General features: G+C 46.6%; 1 protein-coding gene across 41 annotated transcripts in view; it reads left to right on the top strand.

Moving 5' to 3' along the window:
• The window catches only part of KLHL3 (kelch like family member 3), a 288,734-nt gene that overhangs the window by 225,736 nt on the left and 50,173 nt on the right, over positions 1-12,825 (top strand). For 24 of the 41 annotated variants that reach the window (XR_014838844.1, XM_021084794.2, XM_013995148.3 and 21 more), the window contains one exon: positions 8,289-8,398. The exons of 7 other annotated variants lie outside the window; for them this stretch is intronic. Coding sequence is in view for 33 of the 34 variants with exons in the window: in XM_021084794.2 (XP_020940453.1) it covers positions 8,289-8,398 (110 nt within the window). In the remaining variant the exon portion in view is untranslated. The remainder of the gene's footprint in view (positions 1-8,288; positions 8,399-12,825) is intronic. 10 more of the 41 variants (XM_085014695.1, XM_085014702.1, XM_085014694.1 and 7 more) reach the window with 1 other exon arrangement.

Here is a 12,825-nt window from a genome sequence, read left to right as displayed (position 1 = left end):
TGTTAAGTATGGGGGTGTGGGCGCCCTCTAGAATCACACACTGGGCAGTGTCCACCCCCATGGTCACAGGCTTCCCTGGCCCCATGCTTCGAGTTAGGAGGTGTTCTAGCCCACAGGCTACAAGGAGACTCTCCAGATCAGAGCCAGGGATCACACCCGCCAATGTTTGGGAGCTGAATGACCCTAGGCCTGTTTTCTCCTCTCATGGATGTGGGTACTACATCCTGCCCTGTTGGGAGGATGGCTTAGGGATCGGCAGACAGGGAAGGAGCCTCCTGCAGAAGTAGGTGCCACCCAGGGCCATGCCCTGGGGCCTCCAAGCTAGTCATTTGCAGCAAGGAAGCTTCCGAGCCAGGTCCAGGTGCAGAGATGGGGTTCCTCCGGTCACCACCCCTGCCTCTGCTGCGGACTGCATGCTTCTTAGGGGAGGAGGACCATTTGCCGAGCTTCTGACTTTGGATTCTCTGTCCCCAAATGCGCAGGTGGGTGTGTGCTGCCTCCCCTGCTTCCCCAGTCTCTGGCCAGCTGGCCCCTGCCTTCACCTGTCCACAGCCCGTTCTGTTTCTTTTCCTTCTCTAAGAAAAGCTTTCTTTTTCTATTTTTATTATTATTGCTGTTGTTATTGTTATCTTAATACAAAAGTGATTATTTTAGAAAAAGCAGGCAAGCTGAAAGAGCAGGAAAAGCAGCACAGTTCTACCCAGGGGGCGCCACAGGCAGCACCTCGGCATATGGCTTTCCCAGTCTTTCTCATTCCACATGTACGTTTTCCAGCCTAAAAAATCTGAGTGTATTCTGAACACCTTTCTGTGTCAGCAGACATATTTCTATAACATTATTTTAAGACTTTTGAGAATGTATTCAATAGAAAACCAGCTTGTACCCGTGATAAAAATTCAAACAGGACTCAAAGGTATAAAATACAAAGTTGACCTTCTCCCAGGCCCTCTCTCTGAAGGGAGCTAGGGACTCTTTTGGGTAGCCCTTCAGAATATGTGTACATTGCACTTCTTTTTTTTTTTTTTTTTTTTAACGGTACATAAAATAACTCTTTATTGGCCCTTCACGTTAATCAGAGAGCGGGACTCTCTGCCGAAGAAAATGTTTCCTCTGAGAGTCAAAGGGTTTGGTGTCTCTCAGCTCGTATTCTCCCTCTTTTTATTTATTTATTTATTTATATTTTCCCACTGTACAGCAAGGGGATCGAGTTATCCTTACATGTATACATTACAATTACATTTTTTCCCCCACCCTTTGTTCTGTTGCAACATAAGTATCTAGACAAAGTTCTCAATGCTAGTCAACGAATAGAGGCATTCTCTAATCATTAGACCTTTTTTTTTTTTTTTTTTTTTTTTCTTTAACTACACTTAATGCAAAGTCTTGGTGTTCTTTCCAGACCTGTGTGTATGGCTATTATCTTACTCTATCTGCTGCATCATATGGATGAACTATAATGGATTATAATTTATTTAACCAGTCCTCTGTTGATGACCATTAATATTGTCAGTTTTTTCCTTTGTATAAAATGCTTCAGTGAGAATTATATGTAATATTTTGAAGTATACCTGCTAATATGTAAGAAATAGTAAGATGTACCAGTAGGACACCATCTTAGCAGCATAAAGTAGCTCAAAGAGAGTGTGCATTAAAAATATAGCCAAACTGCTTTGAAAAGAGTAGCTTTTTTTTTTTGGTCTTTTTTTGGTCTTTTTAGGGCCGCACCCACAGCATATGGAGGTTCCCAGGCTAGGAGTCTAATCGGAGCTGTAGCTGCCAGCCTACACCAGAGCCACAGCAACACCGGCTCCAAGCTGCATCTGTGACCTGCACCACAGCCCACGGCAATGCCGGATCCTTAACCCACTGAGCAAGGCCAGGGATCGAACCCTCAACCTCATGGTTCCTAGTTGGATTTGTTTCCGCTGAGCCATGAAGAAAAGTAACTATTTTTAAGTTCGTGGCCTTCTGATAAGTCTTCAGCACCCTGAGGAAGGCACCGAGAGGCTGGCACAGCGGGACCAGGGGGCTCGAGCACCCCATCTCTCCACCCAGCTGACGGTTTTCCTGTTTGGAATGGGCCTCTCTCTTCCTTTCTGTGACAGTCCTTCCTGCTTCCTTTGGGTCCGGTTTCCCCCTCAGGGTTATGCCCCCAGATTTTTGCTGTGATACGTGTTGTTCTGGGGTCTGGGAGAGCGAATCCCACAGTGAGAAGCCGACTGCTCAGACCCTTGCCTCCAGCCGATGGTGTCATAGTTCTCCTGGGAAGCTGGTAAAGGGGAAGTGGCCCCGAGGGTTTGACAGCCTTTCTCCTCTGTCTCACTGTTGTTGTTTCCAGGGACTGCTTAATCTTTAACCTCAGAGGCCTTGGGCCCAGGTTTACACGGGTTTTGTGTTTGGTAATTGGATGGCTGTGACTGGGCCATCAGCGGGACTGGTCGGGAGGGATATTAATGGGACCCCATTAATGAAATGGCAATTGAAATTCCTTGGACGTTTTGTTTACAGTCTGCCAAAGCTAAGCTGAAACCCTCCAGCCATGGGATGGAAAAGCCATCGGATTTCACGTGTTTGTGGAGAGAAATGGCCTTTTTTCGATTGATTCATTTGAAACCATGGAATGAAGTAATTAAAGTAAGGGCAGCCAAAACCTTGGACAGAGCATTTTAAAAAACACAAACCTCTGACGCAGCGAGGGTCCTCCTGTGAAATTGCTGCCTCTGGCTCGGCATCATAAAGCGATGGTGAAGACAATCGAGGCGGCAGTTTCTGCCACCTCCAGACACTTGGGAGGGGCCAGGCCTGAGGCTCAGAGGGAGGTGTCAACCTTCCCAATTTGGAGATGAAGGAACCGAAACTCCGGAGAGGTTTAGTAACGTGCCCAAGCTCCGCCAGTATGTGAGTGGCAGTGCCAAGATGCACAGTGAGGCTGTCTGACTCCAGGATCTGTGCTTTGAGCCCACGGTTAATTGTTGCCTCTCCCCAGGCCAGTACAGCCCCTCTGTCCAGGACACTTGCCTCACTCCTGCACCGTACCCCCACTCCCGATTTTCTGCCTCTACCTTGAAGGTGACAAGTGAAGCATTAGTGCAGATGCAGGTAGTTTTTGTTGTTAGTTGTTCTACTTGTTGGGATCTTAGGAAAGCTCCCTGTTTCTTGCATTCTCTGGAGAACAGGGAGCTTTGTTGTTGAGTCAATAGCATTGATAACCAGGCAGTTTCCATGTAGCCCTTTGCTCTGTGTGTGATAGAGGGAACGGGGGAGGTGCCACACTTATCCTTCTGGAAAGAGTGCTCATATCCCACCATTCCAGGGAGAGTGGAGGCAGTGATATTTAGAGTCTCTGGGCTGGTGGTCATGACCCTTACAGGAAAAGGTCAAGCCAGGTCTGTGTTACTTCCTTCTCTAGGGAGCAAGGAAACTGGGCCCTGAAAGCCAAATACTGATTCAAGAAAGCTTACATCTGCCCTTCCAAAATAGGATGATGAAAGAAGGAGAGTTTTTCTGGTTCGTTTGTTTTTTGTTTTTTCATTATAGGGCCGCACTCACAGCATATGGAAGTTCCCAGGCTAGGGTCAAATCAAAGCTACAGCTGTCAGCCTGTGCCACACCCACAGCAGTGTGGGATCCGAGCCACATCTGCGATCTACACCACAGCTCATGGCAACACCAGATTCCTGACCCTTTGAGCGAAGCCAGAGATCAAACCAGCATCCTCGTGGATACTAGCCAGATTAATTTCTGCTCTGCCACAATGGGAACTCATGGAGAGAGAGATTTAAAGTAGCTCTGTTTTCTTTTTTCACCCTGCTAAAAATGTTTGTGTGTCCACCTATGTCAGCCAGTCTTTCCTGGGGGAATGACCAGTGGTTCCATTCAGAGGCACTCATATACCTATTTTCTAGGGCCCCTGGCCCTGGAATAACTGGGTTCACTTCATCTCCACAGGTCAAAGAAGGTGGGTTATCACTTGCATTTGTTTTGGGTGTATAGTTTAGATGAACTTGATCAAAGGCTTGGGCTTATTTCATCCCATCAAGAGGGAGGAATGAACTTGGGACTTGCTTGAGAGGCTGCCTGAGCCCTAGGCAGTCCTGAGGAGTGCACAAAGCAGCACAGTGATTCCAGAGCTCAGTATATGCAGGCATTGTACTGGACACTCAGGATTCATCTGCAAACAGGACAGACTCAAATAAGACAACCTCATGGGCTTACAGCCCCAGCATGAGAAAGAGAAGGACCCCAGGTGCTAAGACAGGTTGATCAGTGCTAGGATAACTTTAATTTCTTGTTAGGAGGCTTTGACAACACAGATGCCTGGTAGACAGGTGGATTTGGGAAAGATCTCCATCTAGGGGTTAGTTTTGAGGTTTGAATCTGGGTCTGATCCAAGGTGGTTAGAACACTACTAACACCAAGACTTTTTTTAAAAAAGAAATATCCTTAGGCTCATATTTCCCTTCTTTCTCTGCAGTACCCCTAAGAGGGATTGTTAGGGTGCTCTGATGCCTGTATTGAATATTACCAGAATGGCCTGCTCAGTTCAAGTTTTCATTGTCTTGAGGTGTAAGGTACTCATCATAATGCTTGTTATTATATTCAGACAACCTTAACGTCAAAACCCAGCTGTACCCCTTACTGCTGTGTGATGCTAAACTCAGGACTTCGGCTATCCAAGCCTCCATTTCTCCATCTGTAAAATGGAGATACTGACACTTAGTTGAGCTGGGCTTTTGGATGAAGTAAGTTACATAATATGTGTAAAATGAGTCCAGTGTTTGCTGTTTTTAGGAAGAGCCCTCTACTTTCTCCAGGCTGGCTTCTTTGAAATGATCCAACTATGCGCCCTTCCCTAGGAATGTGCCCTCCAGTTTCCTCATCCTTTCAACACTGGGAAGTGACCTGTGTGTTGTTTGGTGGGCCAAAAATTTGTGGTTGTCTGAGGCCCCTCCTCTTCTCCATGATTTCTCATCCAAATGGACAGGAACAGATCCCTTGTTTTTCATTAATCAAGACTCAGATCTTAAACAGTGTTTGTCACTTATAGTAAAGCCTGGTTAATTGGGACTTTTAACCAGATTTCTTAATTAACTGACTCCCCTTCCCCATTTATACTCTTCCATAAAGGGAAAAAAAGCAAAAGACAAGAAAATTAGAATTTATTTTGGAGCGCCCCCTACCTCATCCCTGCACATTTTTCTTCTCTTCCAACGGTGAGCCTTGCCTGCTTTTCCTGCATTTCTGGAAGCTGCACATTTCCCCACACTTAGTGGATGCTCTACCGGTATTTTCTAGATGAATGAAGACACAGCCTAGGCTCCAGCTAGATTGAGCTATTGCTGTTCTCTAGCATGCTCTGAATTTGCTTGCTTCCATGTTTTTATTTAACTTGGAGTGCCTCTCCTGGTCCTGGCCCTGTGGACTTTGGGTTGGAGTTAGAGATGCCTCGTTTTACCCTTTTGTAAGCCAGGGGTCTCCTTGTAGGCATCAACTCTTCTTTCTTCATTTTTGAAGAAACACCACGTTTGACACATCATGTGTTAATAATTATCGAGCACTTGGAATGGTCTCAGTAAGCGTGAGTTGTGTATGTTTGCTTACCTGATGCCCCTAACACCTTTATGAGATAGGTGCTATTATTGGCTCCATTAATAGATGAGAAAACTGCAGCCTTATGAAATTTGATAACATGTCACTAGAACGTTTATGGAACTCGATGGAATTTAGGTGGGTCTCTAAGACTTTCGAGGTCCTCAGACTTGCCTATAGGACCTGCAGTCTCAAAGGATGTCTCTGATGCTATGGAAATGCTTCTCTGTTAGAGGGTAGTGCTGCCCACAAAACTGGACCTTGGGAAAGAGGAGCATTCATGGGTAATATTCCTCTTCCATTTCTAAAGAGTTTCCTATAGATCTCAAAATGGCATGATATATATTATCATTTTCAGGTTTCAAAACAACTTGGAGACATAGGTCAAGTATTATGATCCCATTTTATGAATAATGAAGCCAAAGCCTGGAAAGCAGTGACTGTAAGAAGTGGAGCTAGGACTGGAACCCAGGTCTTCTGACTCTTAGCCAAGAGTGGTCACTAAATTCTTCCTGAATACATTAGCATCAAAGCAGAATACCTCCTCCTGTTCTTTTAAGCAAATGTGTTCAAGGTAGAAGCCGATTGTTGAGGCAGTAGCTTCTGGGAGCAGGGTGGGTTCTTTCCAGGAAGTGGCTGGGGAGAGTGCTGATTGAGTACAGAATCTTCCGGGAAGCCCCTGTTTCCCAGGAAATTGACTTAGCCAGAGCGTCCTCTTCCTGGTTTTTTCCTACCCTTTTGTGTCGTGAGTGTTGGTGACAGAAAGGGGTCTCTGATCCCCAGACTCTGGGGCTCAGCTGTGTCTCCTCAGACTGAAAGGGGAAGAGGTGGAGTTTTTGAGCCCCTTTCTGTGTGTCTTCCTGCTCATCCCTTGGAAACCTCCTGGGTTCCAGGGTGCCAGCCAAGGATGAGAAGCTCCTACCCTATACCTCCCTTGTTTCCGCCTCCCCACCAGAAGCTGCTTCCTTGGAGGGTTTCTGAAGAGATTTCAGTGGGAGGTTCCAGATGGGCAGAGAAGCAGCTGACTTCTGAGAAGGGACCTAGATTCACTTCCTGCGATACCCCAGAGTGTGAGAGATGGGGCGGGGTTGGGGGCTGACTGTTGTCTGCCTTGATTTATCTTTGAGAACGTCTGGTTTGTTCACCGTGTCCCCATGGATACACATGTCTGAACTTCCATTTTCTTCCTTTCGAAAACCCAAGCTCATCGACTTTTGGCTTTCTGAGCTCAGAGGAAGAATTTCTTAGAGCTCAGAATTTTCTTTCTTATCTCCTCCTGTTCTTTTCACCCTTTTCCCTCCTCCAGATGTTAGGATTTGGTCAACCAAAGATAAAGGTGGCAAGACCAGGGATGGCTCTACTGGGAGGTTGGCGCTGGCTTGCTGACTCTCCTGCTGAGCTCAGCCATGGTGTGTCCCCAGAGCTCGGACACGGTTCCTCTCTGCTGTGTTTTGGATGTTGCCAACACCTTGGGGGATTTCTTGGATCAGAAGAGCATGTTGGGAGAGTCATTACTTTTCCCAGTCTCCAGGCCAAGAATGGATTCCCAAAATTCAAGAAAATTGTTCATTTGCTTGTATTTAAAAATCACTAGGAATGAACACTTTAAAAACAACTGTCTAGCATTAAATATTCCCATAGCTGGGGAGGTCTTTTGAGTGTCTAACTTAAAATCCAAGCTTTGACCAAAGGCTTTTATCTAGAGAACCAAAACCAGCTTCTTGTGTTACAATAGTTGCTTCCATTCATGAAGGATGTGGCTTTTGAATTTGTCTTGTATACAAAAATTCCTGAGCCTCAGGATGGGTGAGCTTTTTTCACTCCGTCCTTCCCTCCCTTCCTTTCTTCCTTTCTTCCTTTCTCGCTCTGTTTCTCCCACACACACACACACTCCCTCTCTTTTTTTCTTTTCTTTTTTTCAGTGGCTTTTCACTGCCTCTGTCATAGCAGGATGGTGGCCCAGGCGACTGTCAGGGTAGGAACTGTCTTTGGCGTTTCACTTGTGTAAACCTCATGCTTGTGGATTTTATCTCATTCTTGTTGTCCCCAAATTCCTCTCCATCTCATAGCCTCCACAGGCCTGGCTGCTGCGGACCGATCCCAGTGGTGGCGGTGCTGGCTGTGTTGCCACCATACCTGGACAGGGGCTTTGTTGAGCTTCTTGTCAACCAGAGACTCATCATCGTGGGCTTGGCTTCGAGCAAGAAAGGATGACCCCTTCCACCAGGCTTCTAATGTTGACTTCCTCCCAGCACCCCCAGAAACTTCCAGCCCCACAGCAGTTCTGACCCACTTTTGTTTGGCTGAGCTGCGGGAGGCACCGTCTGCAATTCTGCCAGCCTGTGCCTTGAGGGGAAATGACCTCAATTCAGTCGGCAGCCCTGGTGAGGCGTCTCCGCAACGCCACTGTTAACTCATGGAGCATGGAAAGGATACAGCCTTGCATCTCTCTGCTGCCTTTTCATCTGTGTTGATGTTGGGGATGGAGGGTCATGGGGGGGGAGGGGGGTACCTTTGCTGCTGAATTAAAAGGCTTATTTCTCTCCAGCCGGAATGTCTGTCTTTCTCTCTGTCTCGCACCTCCCCCAAAGCTCCCAGGACTCTGCTCGGAATCCCACAGATCGTCATGACCTTGATTCATGGAAGGGCAGGAGTGTTTTATAACTTTGTTTTCTGAACTTCTGCTTTTTTTGGAACAGAGCAGCACTTTCCAGAGGTGATGCTGGGGGAAGAATTTCTTAGCCTAAGTCTGGACCAGGTGTGCAGCTTGATATCCAGTGACAAGCTGACCGTTTCTTCAGAAGAGAAGGTATGGCGTGGCCCTTCTGTGAAACTGGAGCCCCTCTCCAGGTGGTTCGTGGGAAGGACTTGTGGTTCAATGAGCCTTTTTTTTTTCAAATGAACAACAACACAAAAGATACATATTTTTTTGTCCATTAAAAAAACATTGCTTTCTGGTCCATGGCCGCTGCATCGGTTTTATGGACCCTCTAAAGAAGGAATAGCAGTCAAGGTGGTGAGGGGGACAAAGCCGTCCCATTTCTTGAACGTGGGCTGTTTGCCAAGCCCTGTGCTAAGTGCGTGATGACCTGCAGTTCACTTGGCCTTCACCTCCGCCCCGTAAAGCAGGCATCGCTGTTGTCCTCACATTTCAGATGAAGACATGGACTCAGTGGAGTTAATTGGCTTGTCCAAGGTCGCTTAGCTGGTCTGCCTTTCACCTGGTCTTAACTGCTGTCCCACATGGCCTCTCATGAGTATCACTGAGCACTTAAGCCAGAGCAAACCTTTGAGGAATATCTATTCCAACAGGGAATTGGAATTTTTACCACTGAGAAAACTGAGGCCCAGGGCAGGGATAGGAACTGCTGCAGGTCACCCAGTTTTCACTGGGCACGCCAGAGCTAGAATCAGGTCTCTTGTGGCCCCGTGCCCTCACTGACCACACGCCTCTTCCTTGGTGCTGGCAGCCTGACTTCCGCCTCTGCTTTAGCTGACCCGTGCCTGCCGGTCTGTCCTACTTCTCAGCCTCTCCCCTCGCTGACCCTCTGTTAGGCGTATTTTCTACTTCCATCTTCACCTGGTTGGATTCCCAAACAGTTCAGGTTCTTCTTCTGCCAGGAGGAATTTCTTTATTCCAGGGGGATGCAGTCTGCTATACTGAAGATTACATAAGCTTTGGTGTTGGCTGCTGGCGTCCAAATCTTATCTCTGCGATTTACAAATCAGTTGAGTGACCCTGGGCAGGATACTCTTGTTCTCCACCTGTTTCCTCATGTGTAAAGAGCGGGCAGTCATAGAACATGTTCCATAGGGTACCGGTGGGCCTCGAATGGCCTAAGGTGTGTAAAATGCCTGGTATAGTACCTGCTTCCTAGGTGCCCAGTCAGTATGGGCTGCATTGATTAGTGACTGTGCATCCGAGGTAACCCCTTTCTCCTCCGTTTCTCCACTTGCCTTGTTCTGCTTTTAGCGTAGTTCTGAGCTAGCCTTAGCTCCTCCACCCACCTGCGAGTTTCCTGATGGGAGAGACCACACCTCGCTCAACTCTGCATCCTCAGAGAGGCTCAGTAAATGTTTCTTGAACTGTCTTAGTCTACTCTTAGCATTCAAGCTTGAGGCCCTTTTCTGAGGGAATATTCAAGGAAAAGCCGCTGAGAAGGATTTTGCATTGGAGTTGAGACTATGTCCAAAGGTTCCTGTCCAGAGAACAGGATGAAAGTCACAAGTCCCAGCCTGTCATCCTACAAAAGTCTGATCAAGAAGAAAAGCAGTTGTTGTTTGGAACCGTGGGTCCCCACAAGGTCCCTGGCGCAAGCCGGACTCCCCTGTAGGCTTAGGGAGGCTCCACGTCCATGGGTCGATGTGAAGCAGCACCTTCAGGGGAAGCGACGCTCTGGCCAGTCCTTGGGCCCCTTCCCGCCCCCAGCCTCAGGAACGGAGAGACTTTCCTCGCTTCCTGCCAAGCCTGGATACTGTCTTCTCTGGACTGTGCTCCCAAATGGCACAATTTGAAGGACTCTACCAGTCTGCCAAGCCTGGATACTGTCTTCTCTGGACTGTGCTCCCAAATGGCACAATTTGAAGGACTCTACCAGTCGGTAGATTGGCTGTCTGAATGTTGGGGCAGTTGGCCGGTTTGGGGCCTGCTTGGGCATGTCTTCAAGTATAGTTTGAGAGAATGGAAGCAGGCGTGTAAGCAGCAGCATTTTGATCAACTTGGGGGTGTTGGATTAAGAAGGGGACCCTGCTACTTTGAATTCGTGCTGACCCATCCTGCTCGGAGATCATAATAAGTTTTCTTCAGCGAAGGGCTTATCATGCTTGGCATCCCAGGACTGGGGCGGAGGTGGGTTGTTAGTAGAAAGAGGTGTTGTAATGCCCTAGAAACCACTTGGGTTTTGGACGTGGGCATAATGGGTTCCACTCTGAGCTTGATGCTTACTGGCCGAATGACCTTGAGAACGTCACGGGTTTCTTTAAACTATGATTTCCTTATAGGTCAAATGGAAGTACTAAGAGTACCTCCCTTACAGAGCTGACATGAGGGTTAGAGATAATGGGCAAAAGTATCAAATACAGTGTTTGGCAGGTGCTCAGTAAATGGCAGCTGTCATCGCAGTTATCACAGTTCTTTATTTTGAGGTTCTGTTGATGGTGGTGGCATTGATTTTGTCTTTGGTCACACTAAAATAAACCGTGGAGTTAACTGCATCTTTCCAGAAACAAAGCAGCATGGCAATGAAGGAACACACTTAAAAACTGTCTATTGTGGCTTTCACTTGTTCCTTCGCTTCCATGTGAGTTGCTCTTTTTGTCGGATCAGAGTTTGGAGTGTACGTACTTTCCACGTTACTGAAGTGTACCCTATTTGGTTCTCAGAAGTTATGTGTAACTTCAGAGTGATGTGATGCTTTTCAGAAAGTGTGTAACTCATGATCTTGACCCCTTGGTATATTTAAGTTTGCCCATCTAGTTTTGAGGCTTATAAATGAGTAGTGGGGTTTAATCTGCATTTTCTCTTTGGTTAAACCTATAGTTTTATTTCCCCTTAATTGCTCACACTTTGTGGAAGTTACATAGCTGGAAGCTTTTGACAATTAGATGCTTCTCATTTAAACACGAGCCTTGTAGTCTTTGAAGATTCTGTGATCTGTTACAGGAGATTTGATGATTTCTACTTCCTTTGTTTTTTTTTCTTTTCTTTTTTTTTTTCTTTTTAAGACCACACCTGAGGCATATGGAGGTTCCCGGGCTAGGGGTCCAGTTGGAGCTACAGCTGCCAGCCTACGCCACTGCCATGGCAGTGTGGGATCTGAGCCACACTGGCAACCTATACCGCAGCTTTTGACAATGGTGGACCCTTAACTCACTGAACGAGGCCAGGGATTGAACATGAATCCTCTTGGACACTATGTCAGGTTCTTAATTTGCTGAGCCGCAGTGGGAACTCCTTTACTCCCTTTGATTACATTGCATATGATGGGCGTAATCGCTTGCATGTACAGCAACAGCTCTTTCTTGCAATATTGCATGAAAAAATAACAGTGACATTTTTTAGTGTACTTGAAGTAAATCAAGGATCTTTAAGTTAAAAATCAAACTGCATTTAATGTTAACATTTTCAGCAAATTCAATTGTGCTGGCAATCACATAACCTGTAAGCAGCAAAATCTACACTTGAACAGCACTATCAGTTGTATGATGACTGGCTTCTCTGCCTGCAGCCCTCAGGTTTCTTTCAACATGTATTGGAAGGTGCAGGTGGGTTTCAAATCCATCCTAAAACTATGTATTTTAAATAGAGACAATATGTTATCTTACTGTTAATACTGATTTTTTTTGGTCTTTTTTTTTTTTTTTTTGGCCGGGGGAGCTGCACCTGTGGCATATGGAAATTCCCAGGCTAGGGGTCAATTTGGAGCTGCAGCTGTTAGCCGGTGCCACAGCCACAGCAACACCAGATCCGAGCTGCGTCTTTGACCTACATGGCAGCTCACAGCAACACCTAATCCTTAACCCACTGAGCGAGGCCAGGGATCGAGCCTGCATCCTCATGGATTCTAGTCAGGTTTGTTACTGCTGAGCCACAAAGGGAACTCCTGTTAATGCTGATTTTAAGTGTTTGTGGATGGGTCCAGGTAAGCTTGCTTGTTGGAAGTTTGAAAGTATAGGTTCTGCGGCCAGTATAACTCAATTCGAATCCTGGCTCCATTGCTTTAATAAGCTGAGTGACCTTTGGCAAATTGTTTATTTTCCACCAGAATGTATGCAGTATAGTCAGAGATTTTGACTGTCTTATGGTTAGTGCTAGAGTGGTATCAGGTTCAGACACTAAAAAATATTTGCTGAATGGAAAAATAAAAGAACCTAAGTCTCAGTTTTCTCATCTGTAAAAGAGGGTTATTGATAGTGAAGTGTCTATCTTACAGAGTTCTAAGCATGAAATGAGATGATACATAGGATTATTGCTGCTGTCATTATTATTACTACTACTGGTCGTACTATTACTGCTGCTACTACTACTACTACTAGTAACCCTTAACTGGGGCCTTTCTCAAGGGGAAGCTCTTCCCAGAGCCCATATTGGTCTGGATGGTTGGCTTGGCCTGCAGCTCTGTGCCCTGTGGGAGCTGAAGGTGGTAGTGGTCTCTTGGTCCCCGGCACGTCAGCACCCCCACCGCCATCTGGGCCTCTCCTGGGGCTGAGATGTCACTCTTCCTCCAGCAGCCCTTG

The sequence above is a fragment of the Sus scrofa genome, chromosome 2 (genome assembly GCF_054392235.1).
Source record: "Sus scrofa isolate SSC_HxYL_T2T_F1_AM1 chromosome 2, Sscrofa_HxYL_maternal_Yorkshire_Landrace_v2.0, whole genome shotgun sequence".
In the NCBI taxonomy this organism is placed as follows: domain Eukaryota; kingdom Metazoa; phylum Chordata; class Mammalia; order Artiodactyla; family Suidae; genus Sus; species Sus scrofa.
Note: the sequence above shows the minus strand (reverse complement) of the source record. Positions and strands in the feature narration are given on the sequence as shown.